This window comes from Phalacrocorax aristotelis, chromosome 1 (assembly GCF_949628215.1).
Source record: "Phalacrocorax aristotelis chromosome 1, bGulAri2.1, whole genome shotgun sequence".
NCBI classification, from domain to species: domain Eukaryota; kingdom Metazoa; phylum Chordata; class Aves; order Suliformes; family Phalacrocoracidae; genus Phalacrocorax; species Phalacrocorax aristotelis.
Genome location: NC_134276.1, coordinates 24,930,028 through 24,951,461, shown reverse-complemented (window position 1 = coordinate 24,951,461; position 21,434 = coordinate 24,930,028). Strand labels below are relative to the sequence as shown.

Sequence of the window (21,434 nt, the reverse complement as noted above, 5' to 3'; positions counted from 1 at the left end):
CCCCCCATATTTTATATGCTAAGAAACTGTGTAAAGTCACATGAGGGCACATTCCTAAGCACTCTAAGAAAGAAAATGTCACTCCTATATTCAAGAAGATCAGGAGAGAGGATCCAGGGAACCGCAGGTCAGTCAGCTTCACCTTGATCCCCGGGAAGGTGATGGAGCAAATAATCCTGGAAACCATTGCCAAACTGGGAGCAGTCAGAATGTTTGTATGAAAGGGAAATCATACTTGACCAACTTGATAGCCTTCTCCAATGAGATGACTGCCTTCGTGGATGAAGGGAGAGCAGTGGGTGCTGTTTATCTCAACTTTAGTAAGACTTCTGACATTGTCTCCCGTAATGTCCCATAGGCAAACTGATAAAATATGAACTAGATAAAAGGACAGTAAGGTGGATTGAAAACTGAGCTGCCTGGCTGAGAGGCATACAGTCCAGCTGGAGGCTAGTCACTACTGAAGTACTGCAGGGGTCAGTACTGAGGCCAACACTCTTCAGCAACTTCTTTAATGACCTGGACAATAGGACAGAGTTTGCAGAGGATACGAAATGGGGAGAAGGGGTTGATGCACCAGCTGGTTGTGGTGCAATTTAGAGGGACCTCAGCAGGCTGGAGAAATGGGCTGACACGGATTTCACAAGTTTCAACAAAGGGAAAAGCCAAGCCCTGCCCCTCGGGAGGAATCACCACATGCACCAGTACACACTGGGGACCCACCAGCTGGAAGACAGCTCTGAAGAGAAGGACTTCGAGGTGCTGGTGGAGAAGAAGCAGATCATGAGCCAGCAATATGTCTCTGCAGTGAAAAAGACCAAAACTTCCTGGGATGCATTAGAAAGACTGTTTCCAGCAGGTCAAGGGAGGTTATAATTTCTCTCTGTTCAGCCCTGGTGAGACACACCCAGTGTGCTGGGTCCATTTCTGGGTTCCTCAGGAGAGACATGGACATACTGAACTGTGTCCAAGGAAGATGTCCATGAAGACGATTCAGGGACTGGAGCATCTGACATACAAGGAGAGGCTGAGAGAGCTGGGACTGTTCAGCCTGGAAAAGAGAAGTCTCAGGGAGGACCTTGCCAGCAGGTATAAATACCATATCAGGGGGAGTAAAGAACACAGAGCCAGGCTTTTCTCTGTGGTGCCTGCTGACAGGGCAGGAGACCATGGGCACAAATTTAAATACAGGAAATTTTGTTTAAATGTAAGAAAAAAAATTCTGAACTGTACAGTGATCAAACACTGGAAGAAGTAACCCAGACATGTTGAAAAGAGCAAATAGCTTTTAAATATTAACAATGACAATCAGATTTTTGCGACATTTTAGTCAGGAAAGGCTTTCTTCTTTCATATTCATAGGCAATTCAGTTACTGCAAGTGGAAACCCAGAAAACACAAATTTGAATTAATTTTTTTTATTTTATAAATGACAGACTTTAAATAATAATCTGTTGGAACAGATTACTGATGAATTGGAAAAGTATCCCTCTGTCTTTGAATCAAGTTCGGGTGGAGAGCAAAGCTATATAAAGATCAAGTCCTACTTTATCCTAAAAGTCAAGAAAAAGAGCCATTTAAGTGAAGATTTTGTCAGAGTGGAAAACATGACAAGTAGTGTCTGCACTATCCCAGGGAAGTGCCCAGAGAGGTGTATTTTAGAACAGTTTCCCTTCTAAATTCCATTATTTAGCCAGTGCAATGCACATGGGTTGCCACAGAGGTACAGCAGTTGGTATGTCAGGAGGACTTGCAGGGGAGGAAATTTTCTCTCCAGGGCTCTCCAGGGCAGCCACATGAAATCTGGACGATGGGTAGCTGGCAGCACTTCTGTTTGCAGAGGCAACATGTGTTTTAGGTGGCAAAGCAGCCTCACTGGGCTGCTGCCCTCTGACTTCTGCCCCAGCATGCGACCACTCCATCCACGGTACCAACAGTGGGGCTGCTTTGCTCCTTCCCTGGCATCGCCATCCATCATAGTAGCCTGAGTGTGTAGAAAGTGCTGCTCTGTCTGAGAAGAGGTACTTTCTATAGCACCTGCAGCAGACAGGACCTACTTCACCTCTTCACCTCTACGTCTATGAGCAGAGAAACCACCAATATGAACCAGCAAGCTGCTATATCTCCTCTGCCGCTGGACTCCTGCTCTGCCCTTACCAGGCACATGCTGAACTCAGGAGGCTCCAGGGACTGTTCAGGCCAAGCAGGACAGTGTCTATCAAATTAAGGCACCAAGTGGGTTGGTCGGTACTGGAAAGTACATCAACTGGGTCACTAACTGAGAGGATCTTCTGATACCTAAATGGAAATTTAGATTTCTTCAGGCAGAATCCCACGCCGAAGTGTGTGATGTGTGAATACTTGAGTTAAAACCTCACAGTTGGGCTCACTGCCAGAGTACAATGACCTTTTTATTGGACTTGACTTCCTGCCTTTGTGGTTGTTCAAATATATCCATCATATTTTGCAGTCTCGGTGGGCCTGAAGCACATATTCAGTCTTGTCATCTCAGCTGAGAAATGTTAACTCTTCAGGCTCCTCTTTATTTTCAGTGGCGTGCCTATACACTTGGGTTTTTTTTCCTCCCCTTTCTAGATCTTCCTCATTGCTCCAAACTCCTTTAATTTGATAATACTTCGAAATGATCTATGAACTGGAGCTTCTAAAGCATTTTCTGGAGCTTTCTTTAGTAGATCTTAAAAAAATGGCACATGTTGAATGTTTTGCTTTACTTTTTTTCTAAGAGCTTGATTCTTCTATTTATAAGAGGTAAGCAGCTCATATGCAATAAAGTCAAAATATAGCTAAGGTGGTTATGAAAACATAACTAATAACAGGGAATTGTTCTTTCTTGCAAACGCCTCAGTCCCATAAATGGTCCCCCAAGCATGTGCTTACCCATGCTGCCTGGATGCCTATGCTTCATAAAACCTGATGCAATGAAAAGTGAATTGACTGCTTTCAAGGGTCGTTCTGAGAGCTTCATTATTTAATTTTTATTTCAGTCTGGGCTCTGTTGCTTACACAGGAAGTTTCACTTGACTTTTAGTACCTTAAAAATATTGTAATAACACTGCTCAGGTCTTGCAGTTCTGAGTAGTGACTTTATGTGCACAAAGAGACATTCACCACTCTGCAGAACTCACATATTACTTAACTCTTACAAGATTAATATAGATTTACACCCTGCATAGAATGTTCTGGCCTTCTCTCACCAATGACTTCCAACCCTGGGAGAACTACCTCTCCACAAGGATATATCCTGAAATTGGTAGTGCAGACCAAATGAGACCGAAGTCCTTTCCCTTGATCTATATATATTATATGAAGACTATAGCTAGCAAGTAAAGATACACTGAACCTCTGGGGAAGGGGGCTGAATAGTAGAAAAGTATTGCCATTTTTAGCCCCAGTGCATGGTCTTCCTGTGTTTCAATCTGCAATACAAATCTTCCCTGTTGAATGCAACATTCATGACTCTATTTTCTGGGAAGATGAATACAGAGATGGTAATGGCAAAAAAAAGGTATACTTATGAATCTTGAAGAGATTAATGCAGCTGTAAGGCAGTTAGGTCCTGTTTCTGTTATCTTTCTGAGAAACAACCATTTGTAGATTGGTAAATAAAAGTTAGTACTGTCCTCAGGAGTTATTTTTTTAAAATCCAAGCATAAATGAAGAGCTGTGGGTGAGGGGATTGTCTGTCCGCATGACTGATGTGGCCAAAGTTTTTTCATCACTTCTGAAAACTTCTCCTTAAAGAAACTAGTTGTGAGAGTATACAGAATGGGGTTCATGGGTGTATTGGCAGAACAAATACCACTATCCAGGAAAGGACAGTGCCTAGGAAAAAGGTAAGATATTTCATATGCTCTGTTGTAGGAATGGTACAGAAGCGAACATATCTTTATGTCATTTTTACTGTATGTCTTTTATTTTACTTTACTTTATATCATTTTTTGCGGAATGCTACCATAGTATTATTTATACATGAAAGGGGTTTGAATTCAACATTGCTCATTGTGGTTTTCATGAGAAGGGGGTGTGTGTGGGGGGAAGAGCTTTTCACCAGAGAGTGTTGTTATCTACTGGAACTTAATAAAAGCACTAAACATAAGCTGAAGTCCATCTCTCTTCAGGATAGTATTTAATAGAAATCCAAATCCCATACCTATTTTTTACATGGCAATTTCATCAGTAGGTTTCCAAATGCCTTACAAAATCTATTGTTATTATTATTTTACAGAGGAGAACCTGGAGTACAGAGGGGTGAAGTGACTTGCTCAGAGGGCCATGAGCTGAGCTGTGTAGAGCCTCACCATCATAAATCCCATGCCAGCCACAGTCGTACATCTTCTGAACACCCTCATGATGTCTGTGTTTTATTTTTAACAACCTACATGTAATCACTTTTATCCTGGCTGTGAGAATGGATTTCAATGCTCCCTATGAGGCTAAATAGGTTTTATGATAAAATCATTGATAATTTACTATGTTTCTTTAATGCCTTTCATATTATGGAGAATTACTTACCCAATTTTCTGTGAACATGAGCCATCAATTCTCTAGAATTATAATGGGAGAGCAGGATGCCTTTATTACCATGTTACCTGCTAGCAACTGCAAGGTTAGCAGAGATGCATATAACCAGTACAGTGATGGAGAGATGTGAGATCATATATACAGCTTCTCTACAGGCTGGTAGGGGGGAGTGTGTGCTGCCCTGTGGGAGCAGGGAGGGCTTGTAGCCTCCTCAGAAGCCCTTGGAAATTATTGCCTGTACTTACAAATGTGGTGTCTAGGTTGCTTAAAAGATCCTCCTGTTATAGTTTTGTTTCCTCCATGATCACACTAATGGACTTATTCATACATGTTACCATGGGATTTTGCAGCTGTAGCAGAGGAGAACCTCTTCACTGGATAGCTTATTCTGGTTCTCACCTACATACATGGATCGAAGGTGTTATGTATGTACTTTAAAGCTCAATTTCTGAACATAGAAAAAGTCAAATATTTTGGGCAATACTTACTCTTGACCTATGGTTAGCTAGAATACCTCTGGCAGAATTGGTTTGGTTTAAAATGAACCTTTAACAAAAGAAATCATACTCTTACACAGCATTACCTGGAATTTCCACCTGGAATAAGCAGAGTATTTCAATGACAAAGACAGGAATCCAGTAGATGGCATCAGTGAATACTCTTAAAAAATATCAGTTGGCAACAGCAACATCCCTGCAAATGCGACTCCTTACTTCTGATGTCTGAAGAGCATTTTTTTTGAACAGAACGTGCTGACGTATGAAAGCACTATGATGATGGAGGCTAGCATGTTCACACCTGTGGGGAACAAGGTTTGAAATAAATGGCATTGAAATGGTCTTTCCTTTTTTCCCTTTCTCCCAACCCCTTCTCTATTTCATTCTCTTTCATTATTTTGTTATAATTTTTACATTAATGTATCTGTAGTACATTGATACCAATTTTATGTTAGAAACAGCTCAATATTGTCTAGTGTCACACAGCCTGCTCACATACCACGTGTTCCCATCTCTTACATGGTGAGATGTGAATAAGTTGTAAGAAGTTACTACAGAAACACAATTAATCCACAGTATGGGTGGGCTCATGATTCCACAGAGGTCTGGTCTCCTGACTAGAAATTCTGCAGTAAATCTGAAACAGAAACTACCTGCAGGACTCTCACATAGTATGGAAAGAACAACATATTCCCCAGCAAAGTGACAAACTGATCTGAGGCGTATGCTCATTTCAGTCTGGCTTCCTTGGTTATGTATAAATATCCATCCCAAATTACCGATGGGAGAACATGTGCAGAGCAAGCTGTGCAACTAGGATTTTAATTGCACTGCACTATGTTGTAGAGCAAGACTTTTAACAGTTCATCAGATGGCATCTCCATGGACTGGAGTACTCCAATAAATAGCTGAGAGCCATTTAAGGATCCATTTATGTCAAGATCCCAGCACCTGAAAACAGGCTCTTGCTTGGAAATATGGATTGAAACAAACTAGAAGAACTGAGAATTGTGTCATAATAATTTTAACGGTGGGAAACCACTACATGAACCTGATTTGGTGTGCATATTGCCTTTTTAACTTTCTACTCACTATAATTCTAAAAAACTAGTTTTATCTTTTGGTATGCAGATTTTTCATCTTTTTGATATCAAGAGATAAAGTGAGGAATAACTGTTAAATATATATACACTGGCAAAATAACACCTATGGCTCTGTGAATGCAGGTCAGGGAGAACATTGTCTGGTAGCAGTTTGAATAATTCTCAGTTTTTGCTGTGAGTAAGCGCTCTGAGGCTGAGCATGACCAGCTTATACATATTTCAGGCTGATGTTTCTGGGTTTTATCCTGCTCATTTCCAGTTTATTTTATATATATGTATGTTTTATCATTATTCCTTGCCAGTATAATGCACATAAAGCTACACATTTAAAGTTTCATCCCATATTATTTGTGTTATCACCATTTTCTGCAATCCAATGAAGACTAGACTGAGTAGTAGTTGAAGACTGCTGATTTTACTGATTTATGAAAATGAGAAATTTTCAAACCATTGGGTTGTACACACAGTATCGCAAAGTAATTTCATTACCTCATTGTTATTTAAATTACTATTTCCTTCTATGTTTTCTCCTTTTCTTTGTTACACTTGCTTGTGTTTAGTTAAAATTAGATGTCTTCAGGTGACACAGACCCTTTTAAGTGTACAGCCAGCATGCAGCACATGAGGTTCTGCTCCTCCCGTGGGGCTTTGGGAAGTATTACAACATGAACATTAATAGTGTATTAAAAAGTGCATCTATCAGTGACTGTTCTGTAGACTGCCATTTTTTTCTGGTAAAATACTATCAGTAAATATAGCATACTAAAAATTAAACTTACCAAGAAAAATACCAAGGGAATACCTGTTGCCCTCAATTTATCCTCTTTGGTCAGAATTCAATGGGAAACAGATTCTATTTTTCCCATAATAATTTCCAAAAAAGTCCTCATCCTAGAATGGGATTATTGCTATGACAAGCCCAGCAATCCATATGGATATAAGAATCATTACTGTCTGCTGCTTTCCAGGATGGATATTACTGAAGGGAAAGACAATTGCCAAATGCTTTTCCAAGGTCAGATATGTCAACAAGAGGACTGAGACCTCTGTAGATAGCATGGCCATGAACCCCATCATACAGCATGGTCAACTTTCCATCCACAGCACAGCATATTTTTATACTGTCCATGGTATTTTACATCAAAATCTCCACTGAAGAAAAAATACACCCCCATAAGAAAATCAGCACCTAGTTAAGAAACAGATTTCACAATTTGCTGAAAAATATCAGTGAAATGCTTTATATATAGTATACTTTTATGTTTAACCAAACTCTAGCTGGCATTCATAAATATTTTAACCCTGTGACTGTGGCATCAGAATTCGTGTGCTGTGGGGGTATGAGTCCCCTGATCAGAAACAGGAGAGTGGAAGCTGGTGTCAGGAAGTGAGAGTGGAAGTGCTGATGAATGAGGCTCCCATGAGCGTGCAACAATCTGCAGTCAAGCTCCCTGGCTGTGGTCAGCACAGTGGCTTTTGCAGACAACAGAATATTACAGAACCATAGAATCATAGTTTAGAAATCATTTAGGTTGGAAAAGACCTTTAAGATCATCAAGTCGAACCATAAATATAACACTGCCAAGTCCACCACTAAACCATGCCCCTAAGTGCCACATCTACACATCTTTTAAATACCTCCAGGGATGGTGATTCAACCACTTCCCTGGGCAGCCTCTTCCAGTGCTTGACAACCCTTTTGGTGCATATTAAATCACTGCAGTGGCTGTATTTGGCACACAGGCAGCCAGCCCTGAAGAGAGGCTACAGCAGTGTCTGGGCACTGCTCAGGGTACGGATACTGCAGTGGCAGTTTCAGCCAGCAGCAAGCTGAAAGAGTCTAAGGCATAGTGTGGAAGACCTGGCAGGTCTATGGCACTATATAGTATATATATGACACTATGTTATAAATACGCAGAAGATCTCTGATATCTTCCCTGGGATCCCTTCTAATTTTACACATCCACAATATGTATCTAATAACAAGGTAAATTAATTTTACCTGACTTACAAAGCTGAAGATTTGATCCAGTCATGCCTTGGTTGGCTTTACAGTCAATGAAGTCAACAGATACTTTTGGAACATGATTCATTAGACCTACTTTGGATATCATTTTTAGAATTAGGTGAATTGCACAATTCATTGACTATAAAGAGGGTGCAAAGTCACCAGTTCATAGACATCTGCACTGTAAGCATCTGAAGTCATGCAAGATAAAATCTTTCCTGTGTGAAGTTAACACACAGTCAGAAAGCAGAGTTTGTAGGCTTGTCTAACTAGAACAAAGAGAGGGGAAGTAATCACAGAACCGCAGAATCACAGAATGGTAAGGGTTGGAAGGGAACTCTGGAGATCATTTCATCCAACCCCCCTGCTTGAGCAGGGACACCTAGAGCAGGAGGCACAGGAACAAATCCAGGCAGGTTTTGAATGTCTCCAGGGAAGGAAACTCCACAACCTCCCTGGGCAGCCTGTTCCACTGCTCTGGCACCCTCACAGGAAAGAAGTTTTTTCTCATGTTTAGCTGGAATTTCCTGTGTTCCAACTTGTGCCCATTGCCCCTTGTCCTGTCATTGGGCACTATTGAAAAGTGTCTAGACCCATCGTTCTGACACCCACCCTTTAGATATTTATAGGTATTTATGAAATCCCCCCTCAGTCTTCTCTTCTCTAGGCTAAACAAACCCAAGTCTCTCAGCCTTTCCTCATGAGAGAGATGCTCCAGTCCCCTGATCATCTTGGTAACTCTCCGCTGGACTTGCTCAAGCAGTCCCACATCCTTCTTAAACTGGGGGACCCAAAACTGGACACAGTACTCCAAATGTGGTCTCACTAGGGCAGAGTAGAGGGGGAGGATAACCTCTCTCCATCTGCTGGCCACACTCCTTTTAATGCAGCCCAGGATACCGTTGGCCTTCTTGGCCACAAGGGCACAATGCTGGCTCATGGTCAGCTTGTTGTTCACCAGCACTCCCAGGTCCTTCTCAGCAGAGCCGCTTTCCAGTAGTTCAGCCCCCAGCCTGTACTGGTGCATGGGGTTGTTCCTTCTCAGGAGCAGGACCTTACACTTGCTCTTGTCGAATTTCATGAGGTTGCCCTCGGCCCAGCTCTCCAGCCTGTGTAGGTCTCGCTGGATGGCAGCACAGCCTTCTGGTGTATCAGCCACTCCTCCCAGCTTGGTATCATCAGCAAACTGGCTGAAGGTACACTCTGTCCCTTCAATAATAGGCCATAAGGCCTATTATTTTTATGTTTTTAAATGGTTAATCACCAGAAAACAGTGTCACACTATTGCACTATAAGCTTGCAAGAAAGTAGTATTTGGCCGCAGCAAGTATGAATTTGGTCCCACATTTCTCTTGGTTCGAGGCTTCTTAATTTGGGAACAACTGCTGGACAGGGTATGATGTGATCATTTGGAAGTACTCACATTTTGAAATATCCAATTAAAAAATAACAGAAGCACTTATTTGTTCCTGTGCCAAAAACCAGGTTATGATGATTAGACACATTGCAGAATAAATTCAGACAGCAAGTAGCCTAACACTAGCTAGCTTGTCCATAATCTTTAACACAGAATGAGTAGAGGTAATTAAAGTAAAAATTTTTGAGTTCTTTGTACATATCTTGATTACCCAAAATCAGGGGATTGAAGGATCTTGGTTATTTTTTGACACTCATTTTCATTTAGAATATCAGAAAATAGTGCAAAAATAGATAACACACAGTATTTTTAAATGTTTTGAAACTAGCGTATGTCTAGAATTCAAACTGGAATTATTGGAACATACATAATGTTATGTATTTTGTATAATATAATGTCATAATGTAATATACGATACCATATTAATATATTAATTTTATTAATGTACTAATCAAATCAATGTATTATGAATACCTTCAGTACATACTTAGAAAATTTTGATAGTTTGGTTCAGCCTCAGTCAGCAACTAAAAAACATGCAGCCGCTCGCTCACTCCCCCCACCCCTCTGGGATGAGGGAGAGAATTGGAAGAGCAAAAGGAAAATAAAACCTCTTGTGGGTTGAGATACGAACAGTTTAATAATTAAAATAAGATAATAATTATGATTATTATAGTAATAACAATAATGATAATATAATAAAAAGGAAAAGGGTAAACCAAACAGAAACACAAACGATACAACCGCTCACCACCTGCCAACTGCCACTGCCAGTCTCCGAGTCACAATTGCTGCTTCCCTCCCCCTGCCAGCCCCTCCCAGTTAACATACTGGGCATGACGTTACATGATATAGAATATCCCTTTGACCAGTTTGAATCCGCTCTCTTAGCTGTGCCCCCTCCCCTCCCGGCTTCTTGTGCACCCGGCAGAGCATGGGAAGCCGGACAAGTCCTTGACTAGTACAAGCACTACCCAGCAACAACCAAAACATCTTTGTGTTATCTCAACATTGTTTTCATACTAAGTCCAAAGCACAGCACTAGGCCATCTGCAGTGAAGAAAATTAACTCTATCCCAGCTAAAACCGTGACAGATAGACATGGTGTGCATCTCATTTTCTGCTTTGATAAATGATCTAATTCTGATGAAAAGATTTCCAAAATTTATAACACAAGCTATGACCCATACAAATACGCTCAGAACATTGTTAGCTAAGATATCTTCAAATGATGAAATCCCGTCTGTTGATGATGTGCATAGTCGCACATGGAGTGCATATAAGCAATAAGTGAAACTTTCTGAAGTAGCTGAAAGTAAAGAAATGAATATTTAATGCTGCTGATTAAACACCAGCCAATGTCACAGTTATGTACCAGTTATGCAATTAGGTGCAAGGAGCTGGAAGAAGAGAGAAACTGTAAAAAAATAATTCCTAGTACATACAAGGGGCATATTGTGAGAGGTATTCAATCAAAGGAGGATTTACTTAGGATGTTGGTAGCAGCACATATCCTTTCGATCCCCAGTAACAATGCTGGTGGCAGTGGCTGCAATCACCTGTGATTTCCTGTAGGTTGCTGTAATGTGCAATTAGGTCATTGCTCTTTGTTCTTGTACAACTTGAGAGGAACAGTCAGAGCTGATATATTTTTTATTTTCACAAACTTTTTAAGAACTTTGCTTTGCTACTCTTGGTTGGGTGTGCAGGTGGATGTTCTTCATGCTAACGTGCTTCAAAAGCTGATCTTTTACTGTCCTTGGCAGAAGGATTTTGCCTGCCTTTACAGATTTTGGAATGTCTGTTGAATTACTTAAATTTGGTAATGAGCATTATCACATCTTAAATGTGTCAATTCCTTGACCACTATTCAAATAAGTAGTTCTCTGCTTCATGGTAGTGCACTCATAAGAAGGCTTGGGGGACAGGACATAAAGGCTCTAACACAGTAAAGCCTGCAAGAGCGGGGTTGTTTTGAAATGTATCCTTACATCCCATTGACTTCTACAAGATTTAAAAATATATTCTGGTATATATAAAAAATAAAGCCTGAAGGATAGATCTGCAAATAGAATTCTGATGTGGTATAATTATAGCTGTGAAATATATGAACAATGATATATCAGATTTTGCATGTTGATGTAGTCCTGTTGATTGCATCCCCCATCTGCTGGTAAGCAAGTGGACAGTAGCTGATTTGAGCTTAATTTTTCATGAAGTAGTAAAGAGTGAAAGGAAAAGTGTAATATAAGCTCTTTAGAAACAAAGTCACAAAGAACATTGCACAGTTGAAGAAGATGCTTACATTCATGGCATAGAATAAGCAAATATAAATATTTGGGAACAACTCTAGACTGAAAGACAGAAATCAGAAGATAAAAATAAGCCTGAAGATTTCTCATCAAGAATGACTTTTTAATTATTTAGAGAAGCGAGAGACATTTGTGTATATATCCTGGCTGGCATTCAGTGTGGATGTGTGACACTCCTAAAGCCCTTTGCCTCAGCTCAGGTGTTGTAGTTCAGAGCACCTGATGTTACTGGCATGTAGCTGTGACATACTGTGAAGGAAAAAGGCATAGTTTATGACAACGAATTAAGAGGCCTATACAGCACACATTTAATCTTCTCTATGAACATATATGGCTTTTATTCATGTCCAAAACATAATAGCTTTTCTGTTTCTTAACTCACTTCCCAATTTTGGTGGACATGAATGGGGAATGCTACTTCTGCCTGCTAACCTTAAGGGTACAGTAATCCCAAGTAAGAAAACAGTTTTATTTATTTGCTTCAGCCAGGAAAAAAGTGTGACGGGCAGAAAAAGAAGCAATGTGATATGATCTAGAAATGACAGAACAAAATGAAGAGCCTGTTTCCTTTCTCTGTTTAAAATACTGAAACATTTCATCTATTTGCAGAAATTGGGTTACCAGTGGAATTAATATTGAAAAGCAACACCCTGGGATGGTTTTGGACATTTTTATAAGGACCTACCACCCCTTTAATCATCCCTTCTTTTATTTTGCGTGCATACATGTGGGAGAAGTTCCTCATATGATGAAACATGCTTTCCTTTATATTTAGAATCTCAATCATTTCCAGGTATTTGTAAAATATGTAAATGTCATGATCTGTAAATAAATTATATGAAATAGGGGGTTTTGTAGTTATCAATTTTTGAATTACACAGACAAGATTTTTCTTAACTCATAGGTGTTAAAGAAACTATGTTATGGAAGAATCGTGACTATATTCAGTAGGGAAGATCCTATGATTGTTTATCATGTCGAGCTTTTTACTGGAAGGTTATATGTTAGGATGTGCATTTAGCTCGAACTCCCTTTGTGGTTATGCCATTCAACATCCGATGCAATATCCATTAAGGGAAAAGAACAAGAAGTGACTTGCACAGGTCTCTGCCACTTTTTCCCTGGGTGCTAAGCTCAGCTGCTCATAGCAGTGTGATTTGAAATCTTATTATTATAAACCTTGGCTAGAGGGCCTTCCAACTAACAAAGGAGTCATGGAACTGAAGGCACTAATAAGCCTGAAACAGGCAGAGATAAAAGACAGCTTCTACTATGAAAATCAGAAGAAGGGAGGAAGAAGTAAGACAAGAAGGCAAAATGTATAATTGTCTCAGCTTTTCCTTGGGGAAGCATGAATTGCCCTCCATTGTTCAAACTAAAACTGACCTGCAAGCTTTTGATGAGGAATCCAAAGTACTGGGAGGTACCTGTGGGCCAGATGAGGAAAGGTAAGGGCACTGCAGATCTTTTGGGTTTGAATTACTGGAAGCAGCTGCTGTAGACAATACAGACAGACCTCCCTTTGGAAGGACAGACAAACATACAGACGGTCTAGTAGGCTGAGGGAAGCTGAATATTCTGTCACGTTTCTGGAGTTTGCACAAACCATAGGTGCCAGCTGCCCAGCAGCAGAGGCTGCAGCAGTGAATGATTCAGCAACAGAACAACCCCATGCATAAATGGAGCCTAGGGACCAAAGACACCTACTAGGACCAGTCATGACACGTGTGTGTTGAGACAGAGGGATGATTATTGTGCATGTACGTTCCTCCCTCCCAGCCCAAGAGTGACAAAGGAGCACAGAACTGAAAGAGAAGGGTATAGTCAAGGGCAAATGTGGTGTGTTTGCAGCATATGTAGGTTGCATTACATGAAGCAAGAGAGACGCAGAGCATTGAAAAAAGTTCATATGGAGTGTCATGAGGCAACCTGCTTTGCCCATGTAGTGTGCCAAGAAGAAAGCATAGGGCGTAGAGGTACGAGGAAGGCAACTGGGGACACCTGTAAGTAGAAAAGTTATGCAAAGTTTTGACTTCTGTTCTGCTGTAACACAAACACGAACAAGACAACAATAGGTGTATGCAGCTGTCAGAAGAGATCCTGGGGAAATGCCAATAACAATTAAAATGAACCCTGAAGACAAAATAATGGAGAAATATAGCCCATCCCCTGTCTGTGACATGGCGTGGGACTTGCTGGTTGGGCAGGACATACACTCCATGTGTCATGGAGATGTGATATTAAATAATACTAAAAGGAAAAGGTTTGTATAATATTACAGGCATGCAAGCAAAACCAGTACTAGCACTGAGAGCCTTAAAAGCATTCCACTTGATAAAAGTCCTAATGGTGATAGAGCCATGAAAGGGCACTTTGTGTACTGAATATATTCAGTAAGCATTTCCTGAAGTGTCTGAAAGCAAAGCTTCATTCTGCAGCATCCCAATAGACCTTCAGTCTACAAATTCAGTGTCAGGAGTGCATGTACTAGAGGATTAGCAAACCCAATAAGGCCAGAAACAGGGACAGAACTTCATTATTTTGCACATTTGGCTATAACGGAAAAAGAAAAGAAGTCACTGGAATGGGGTTTTGATTAGCTGTGATCTAAACTGGAGGAGAAACTCCTGGCATAATCAAAGCCAACTGTAGCCACCTGACAGGCAAAAATGGTAACAGAAACCTGCAATATTGAGCGAGTCCATTGCAGTAGGAATTCAGTGCAGGTACTGGCATACCTGGACTGCAGTGTAACATTTTAACCTCTCCTGTAAGGCAGTAGCATTTCAAGGGATTATCTGCACAGATATTTTAGGGAAAGGTGCGTGAAATGTTAGAAGAGTGAGAACCGAAATCTTGTGAATGATGCTCTAGTAACATGGACAACAAAAACTGTTCTATTCATGCAATGCAGCTGGCGTAACCTGAAAGTTGTTCACAGCAATGGCAAGGCAGACTACAGGTGATGTATTTTGATCATGTTTTAGAGAAGGGAAACATCACATCTGAATCAAAATTACCAAGTCAGGTGACCTGCTTAGATAAAAGGCACTTGACTTGTCATATCCCTTTGAAATGACTGTGATGAAAGGAGAAGAATAACTTATACCCATAAGAAACTGCATCCGAGGATTCCAAGTATGGTTTAGAAAGAACATCTTAATCTTGTAAAATGGGAAAGGAAAGCCTGAATCTGAAAGTCCTGATAGAAGATGAGTGACGAGTTCTGCATTTGTGACTTGTACCAGAAACTGCAGAACTGCAGGGAACCTCTGACAGGTGCGACAATGTGTGTATAGCATCTAGCAAGGGCTTATGACCAACACAAACAGTGTTATTGCTATGCCTGTGTCAACAGGACCATGAGAATGCTCATGTTTGTTATAGGAAGAAGTTTGGTCCAAGGGCAGACATGCCTTTGATACCTAATCTGGGATCAGGGACTCCTGTATTTCCAGAGAAGCTGGTAGGTGTTCCTGCCTCAGCTATTCCCAGCTCGCTGGAGAGATCTTGTGAAATTATCCCTCTTGTCACTGTGGTTAGGGAACCTGATGTGTTGTCTGTTTCACTTCTAGGAAAACACAGGGGAGATTCTTTTTGACAAGAATTTCAAATTTTATGTGAGGATTTGGTTTGGCTCTTATCTGGGCCCAAGCCAAGTGGCATTTTTTTCCACAAGATTTTAAACTTTAAATACTCTTTTTCGGATTGTATACTGTCTATTCCATGAAATAAAATGCCTATCATCCTGTCAGCAAGGCTTCTGGAAAAATGAGTGATTACTGAGATCACTTTGTTCTGGTTAATTCTAGCCCAGTCAGATTTTGGAGGGGTAACGAAACGTCTGTCTTACATTCTTTGTTTCTGTACTACATGTTCTGAGATGGAAAAGTAGATCAGACAATCATTTTGACAGGCAGGCAGGTGGTACTATTATATTGGCAGTACAGTATCTATCACGGTGAATGTGCTCCCAGACTGAAATAACTACACTTTTCCTTGTCGGTCAAGGTTTATATAGCAGCAGAGCACGTCTCCATCCTTATTTCAAAATGTTTAATTCTGTGCATAATAATGAAACAAAGGGCTATAATGCACTTCAAAAAGAATCTAAAAGAAAGTTATTCTGGCACAGCTGCCACATGATTGACTCAGTTATCTGTCAAAAAAACATTTTGAGGTGCCCTGGAGATGCCCATCTGAGATACTCATGTAGAGCTGTCTGATAAGACACAAGACCTACAAGAGGCCTGTGGCCTTCTGGAGTAGCAGGTGATGGCCAGGTGGGATAGACACACAAGGGCATCTCCAACAGTACCAGACAGCTATCTGTGGGCAACTTAATAAACCAGGGAGAACACAGTCACTGGGATCTGGCAAATGGCTCATCTCAACCTGGACTAGCTTTTGGTTTGCTGAATGGCTCTCCAGACTAATACTCCATCTAGTATTATTTGGCATGTCCTGTGTTAACTGAGACATCTGTGTGGGCAGGCAGACATGACAGGCCCCATGAGAGACCAAAGACTTTCTGGAGTGGGGATGCAGTAGGGATGTCAAATAGCACTAGGTATCTGACCTGTGGGCAACTGAACCGATCTCCTAAATGTTGCTCTTACTGTAATGACTTAAGATACATTGCTTACCTTGTTACCCTTGGACACTTAACATATAGGGGTCTACAAAAAAGAACTGAATGTTACCCTGTGTGTTGACTTACAGTATTCACTGTGTGGCACAGAGGAAAAATACCAAACAATGAGTTGCAAGAAAGCTGTTCAGATTAATCATTCAGATTAATTCAGGATATTTTCCTTTTGCTTAACAAAAAATAGTGTGAATTTTAAAATAACATTTGGTTCTTCTTTTGGACAGCTTTATAAGAAGAAACCATAAGGCACAGAATGACAATTTAAAAAAAGGAAGTTATAGCGTCAAATCCAATGAAATTATAAGAAGTACTTTCAGATGAATCTTTGCAAATTGAAGAAGAAATAAAACTTCTGAATTTGAGCTTTGTGTAGAATACCTGATTTAAAAAATGTGGCTCAGTTATCAGCCCTGTGGACTGAATATTTTATGAATCGCCCCAAAAGAGAGTTTATAGAAGTTCTAAAATACTTGTTACCATTTATTTATGTCCTTATCTGCCCAGGTGCCCTAGCTGTGCTTGTTGTGTAATTTGTTCTTAATTTATGCATTTTGATTGCTCCTAGGCTTATAATTTGTGAAGAGCAGTAAAACGGAGCAAGCTGTATGGCTGTCATTCACGTACTTTGGCCTCCTACCTTAGTTTGTTAAGCATTCCTACAGGAATAGAAAATTAAAGTACATTCAGCATCTGATAGAACGGCAATTAATGCTTCACATGCCTGTTGTAATGGATGAATATTTCTCCTGGAAAGAAAGGATATTATTTAGTGTAAAATGTTAGTAAAATATTTCAGCTTTTACTTACAGTGACTGAAGCTGCTGAAAGCTTTCAAAGCCATCCTCAGAGAGATGAGAAAGTGGATTGAAGGAAAGATTGCTAAAAGAAAGATAAATTGTTCCGTATTTTATTTCAGGAAAAAGACGACCTAAATTATTACATTTTTAAATTCAGCTGGGAATTCTCATTTATAACTTTCAGCTTTTGTAAATACTTCAGGTCTATAAAAATATAATGAAATTTTGTAGTCATGTTGCTGTACAGATCCCTTGGAGAAATAGAGAACAAAAGCTATCAGGTTCATCCTTAGTATTCCACGTACCCCTTTCAATACAAACTTTAAGAACTCTAAGACTCAGATTTTCTCCTTTTTATAGGTGAGGATGTGTGCTATCTTAGTTAAAATTTTAATAGCAGCAAAATTATCTTTTATCATTACTTCAGTTCATCCAATACTACCTTGCTCTGATTTTATCCATAAGTCACTTTGAAGCCAGTCGGTACAGGCACTGATGTCTGGCGACTACTAAACATGGATCATTTTAGCTCTGATTCATCATAACTAATTCAGCTGAAGTATCTAATTTGGAAACCTGGTTGCCTGAGGGTCTCTCTATAATTTATGAACTTAATCATTGCTGAGAAGTGAGATGAATCAAAGCCTAATTACATAGATGTGAAGCTTTCACATTTAATATAGGTAGAACATGGAAAAACAAAGGAAAATAAAAAACATTTTTAAAAAACCCACAGTAAATTCAACACTGAAGATCGGTATTAGTGAATGAGTTTTCACCATGGCAGCAAATCAGTGTGTTTAACGAATAACATCAGTTGCTACTCTCCTTCCACAGGCAGTAGCAGCCTGTTTCAATCACTGATGTCACTCCAGTCACTGACAGCTCCCCTTCTCCTTCAAGCTTTCCCTTCTCTTTTCCGCTTCTACACCTTCTGCAGCTGTTTTATGTTTCTGCCTAAACATGTCATGCCAGATAATGAGGCAACCAAAACCCAGATGCAGTGTGATTACTTTATATGCAGATGAGCCTAATGCATACACGCTTATCCCCAGGGGAAGTGGCGGTCTCAGATCTTAAAGTAGGTGCCTCAGTTCCCCAGACAGCTACTGGGAGGGACTGGTTCACCTCACAAGGATGCCGCCCTAGCTAGCTCAGCATGTGAGCCGAAGAGCTGAAAAATGTAGTATTGGTCCAGAGGAGCTGAGCATTCGTATGCCAACAGTCACGGGCAGAGAGAAACCTTGATTTTCAACCCATACATCTATCTCTGTTGTAAAACCTGGGAAGTCTTGGAATAAGTTTCTCCCATCCCTGTGATGCTGCCTTAAGCACTACCTGCAGCTCCCTCTTGCCAGGTACCTTTCTGTCCTTCTGCCTTTGATTCTGCACGGCCTCCTGCCTCACCTTGGGCTGGAAAAGTGCAATACAGTCACAGATTACAGGCATGTAATAGCTCACGCTCTGTAATTTAAAAACAGATTTTAGAAAGCTCACAATTCCCCCAGATCTTTTAATGAGGAAAAGGTATTTGCAAGAAGCAAGCAAATTTGATTTCCATGAAAAAAACCTGTAAAGTAAAATATATATTAGAGTAAGTACTTAATGATTCAATTTAATATGGCGTGCTAATTTCATGTTTCAGTATGACTACTTGGCTTTTTATTTTTCTAGTGTGTTAGAAGTTACACAAGACCTTAACAAGGTGTGTTATTGTAGTCGGTGAAAAAGCCTACACAAAACTAAGCAGTTAAGTAAACCTTTCCTTAGTTTTAATTAAAACCAAGAAATTTACAAAGTAAAACAGCAATATGGAATTTTACTTGATTAAAGCTTCTGGGATTTGCTATCCAGACAGAAATTTTATGTGTTCAAATTTAGCTGTTTTTCTTTTTTACTTTTGCTCTCACTGCGATTGATACAGTCCCACTGCAGGGAATTCCTGTTCCTCACTGGTGAGACACCACATGTATAACAGTAAGGAGCATTTTATATTTCTTAACTGTAGAATTTTTTCTTCATTAACGTGATCCTGCTTCAGATGCTGTTTCTCCTGTCCTCTGTATTATATGGCATACAACTAAATATAAAAAACTAGAAATATGAGTTATTACTGTACACCAATATCTTTAATTTTAGCAGCGACACAAAGTTTTGCTCAGGTTCCCTGCAAGGGGAAAACCTGGTGTGAAGGAGGAATAGATTCAACATGAAAAAATATCTGCAGGTTGAGATACAGGCCTGCTATATTGTTTCTGCTTCGTGATCAGATTGCAAGTCCCAGGATTTAGTGGAATTTAAAAAGCATCCTGGTGCTCATGATCTGATCACAAGGCAGAAATAATACAGTATGCCTATTTCTTATTCTGTTTGTTGAAACAAGTGATCATGACAATTGCCAAAATGTGCCATGTGACTGCGCATACAATAATGCAATTAATTGTAAAGAATGCCTCCTTGACAAAAGTGCAACTGTCTTGGTGAGGCTTTTTACATTGAGACAAATCCTGTGTTGAGGACTGTGAGTCACACATATTCAAAAGGGTTTTGTTGCTTTATTTTCATGCATCTTTTACTTACGATACAGTGAGTGCATCGCATTCCAGGATGGTGGTGTTTGTTAAGGCCTTAATATGATTGCCTTTAAAATCCCTGAATAACAATAAGGAAAGTGGTTTTATTCATGAGTTACGTAATAGCTTTGCAGGAGGGAGTTTAGGCTCTGGGCTAGTCTCTTTTTTTGGCATTATTTATTTCTTACAAAATTACCCCCAATTTATTACCTAGTTTTGAATATGAATGTAAATACCAAACAAAGCAAACTATATCCTTTTCTTTGTAGCATTTTCATCTCTTTTTATGGCCCAGTTTGACAGCCATTTCAGCAATAATAGGCTAATACATTGGCATTTCTTATGAGTGATCCATGTACCAGAATACACGGGGACCACTAGGTGGGGATTTAACATTTAATTGTAACATATATCTATATGTCCTATGTTATACTTAAGATAAACACGCATTCACAATAAATTATTTCATTTTCATTGGGAAACTAAAGTGAAGGACAAAATTTTGCTAAACTCATGAGAGCCATGAGAACAAGAAGCAGCTCTGAAGATTTATGTTGGCAGAGGACTGTGGTATTTTGAAACACTATGAGGTTCCACTTTGGCAAGGTTATACTTTTTGTTAGAATGTCACACCTTTAAAAGTGCCTTGGTCTAACAGAATAAACAAAACATTATTTTTTCATCTGCACAGAAAAAGATATATTCATTTATCAAATTAAATTTTTGCATAATTGATTTACATCCAGTTGATAAGAGGCACTTGAGTACAGAATTTGGGAAGAGTCTGAAGTGAATTGCTTATCATTGATCTTCATAAATTAAAACATGGTTAGAAACAAGATGTTTTATCGTACTTCATGAGACAATATGTAAGTGTAGGAAAGATACACAAATGTAAAATTTTGAGAGAAGAATCCAAGATTAGATTTAGTTACATTGCTTTGAAATTTAAGGTAGATTTAGATTTTACAGAAACTACAAAAGAAAAAAAGTTTTTTAAAGTTACCAGTAGCAAAGCATAGCACAAACAGTTATTTTTTGATATTAGCTTACTAATGTATTTTATTTATAAGCAACGGATACATTGAATGACCAAAAAATATGCTAAATTGAACAACTCAGAAAAAAAAAGTGTTTGTTAAATAATTTACATTCTCAGTATGGATAGTGTACATTTTCCACACATGCTATGACCTTCCTCAAACTCTTTCCCATGGGAGGTGGTAAGGAGGGAAGGTATTTCATCTCCTGCCCCATCCATTGCTAGTGCTCACTCTATGGAGCCTGGTCCAGAGGCTACTGGTGCCAGATCTGATGCCAGCAGCTGCCTACCATGAGCTTGGCTGAGCAGTTGAGTCAATGGATTATTAAAGACACCAAGTTTTTCACCTTTTTTGCCCTAAGCCAAGGGACTAGTAGCAAAAAATTTTCTGCTAGCAAAACCAAGTATTTTATTTCCCTGGATACTATTAAACACATGTGCTAGCTTTTCTAAGAAACCAAGATTATACTTTTCAGTTGCTGGTTTACTTGA

At 39.7% G+C, this 21,434-nt stretch overlaps 1 protein-coding gene across 1 annotated transcript in view; it reads right to left on the bottom strand.

Moving 5' to 3' along the window:
- RXFP2 (relaxin family peptide receptor 2) overlaps positions 1-21,434 on the bottom strand; it is a 44,831-nt gene that overhangs the window by 16,494 nt on the left and 6,903 nt on the right. Inside the window, 14 exon segments of the mRNA XM_075081876.1 lie at positions 3,638-3,799; positions 3,802-3,843; positions 5,126-5,281; positions 5,284-5,340; positions 6,922-7,260; positions 7,263-7,331; positions 10,661-10,867; positions 12,597-12,672; positions 14,944-14,947; positions 17,338-17,409; positions 17,510-17,578; positions 19,908-19,979; positions 20,641-20,709; positions 20,836-20,875. Coding sequence (XP_074937977.1) covers positions 3,638-3,799; positions 3,802-3,843; positions 5,126-5,281; positions 5,284-5,340; positions 6,922-7,260; positions 7,263-7,331; positions 10,661-10,867; positions 12,597-12,672; positions 14,944-14,947; positions 17,338-17,409; positions 17,510-17,578; positions 19,908-19,979; positions 20,641-20,709; positions 20,836-20,875 — 1,434 coding nt within the window.